Source organism: Nestor notabilis, unplaced genomic scaffold (genome assembly GCF_000696875.1).
Source record: "Nestor notabilis isolate BGI_N333 unplaced genomic scaffold, ASM69687v1 scaffold24021, whole genome shotgun sequence".
In the NCBI taxonomy this organism is placed as follows: domain Eukaryota; kingdom Metazoa; phylum Chordata; class Aves; order Psittaciformes; family Psittacidae; genus Nestor; species Nestor notabilis.
In genome coordinates this window covers 1-477 of record NW_009913703.1, presented here as the reverse complement: position 1 = coordinate 477, position 477 = coordinate 1, and the positions used below count along the sequence as shown (strand labels likewise).

At 61.4% G+C, this 477-nt stretch overlaps 1 protein-coding gene across 1 annotated transcript; it reads left to right on the top strand.

Moving 5' to 3' along the window:
* Nucleotides 1-259: 259 nt before the first annotated feature.
* LOC104412572 (claudin-4-like) lies at nt 260-472 on the top strand (the record flags this gene model as incomplete). The annotated part of the gene is made up of 1 exon (XM_010023327.1): nt 260-472. A coding segment is annotated over exon 1 (213 nt), but the record flags the coding sequence as incomplete, so codon positions are not given.
* Between the last annotated feature and the right edge of the window lie 5 nt (nt 473-477).

Genomic DNA, 477 nt, shown 5'->3' with positions numbered 1-477 from the left:
AGTGGGACATGCTCCCCTGCCTGGGTGGCCTGATCCCAGTCCCTGGCGTCCTCCTCCGTGCGAGCAGCCGGGATATTATGTGTCATTGCTGCAGGGAGAAATGCAAGTGGAGGAATCCCGGGAAACTGGTTTTACCCCTCTGTCCGGTGCCGGCGGCAGGACGGGCGGACCACAAGGGCTCCTTTTTTTATAGTACCTGCCATGGTCCCACAGTCAGCACTGCGCTGTGGGAGGCAGGCAGGGGTGCAGGCAGTGAGCGATGGCCTCCATGGGGCTGCAGGTGTTGGGCATTGCCCTCTCTGTCATCGGCTGGTTGGCCTCCATCCTCTGCTGCGCGCTGCCCATGTGGCGGGAGACGGCCTTCATCGGCAACAACATTGTGGTAGCCCAGATCATCTGGGAAGGGCTGTGGATGAACTGCGTGGTGCAGAGCACGGGGCAGATGCAGTGCAAGGTCTATGACTCCATGCTGGCCCT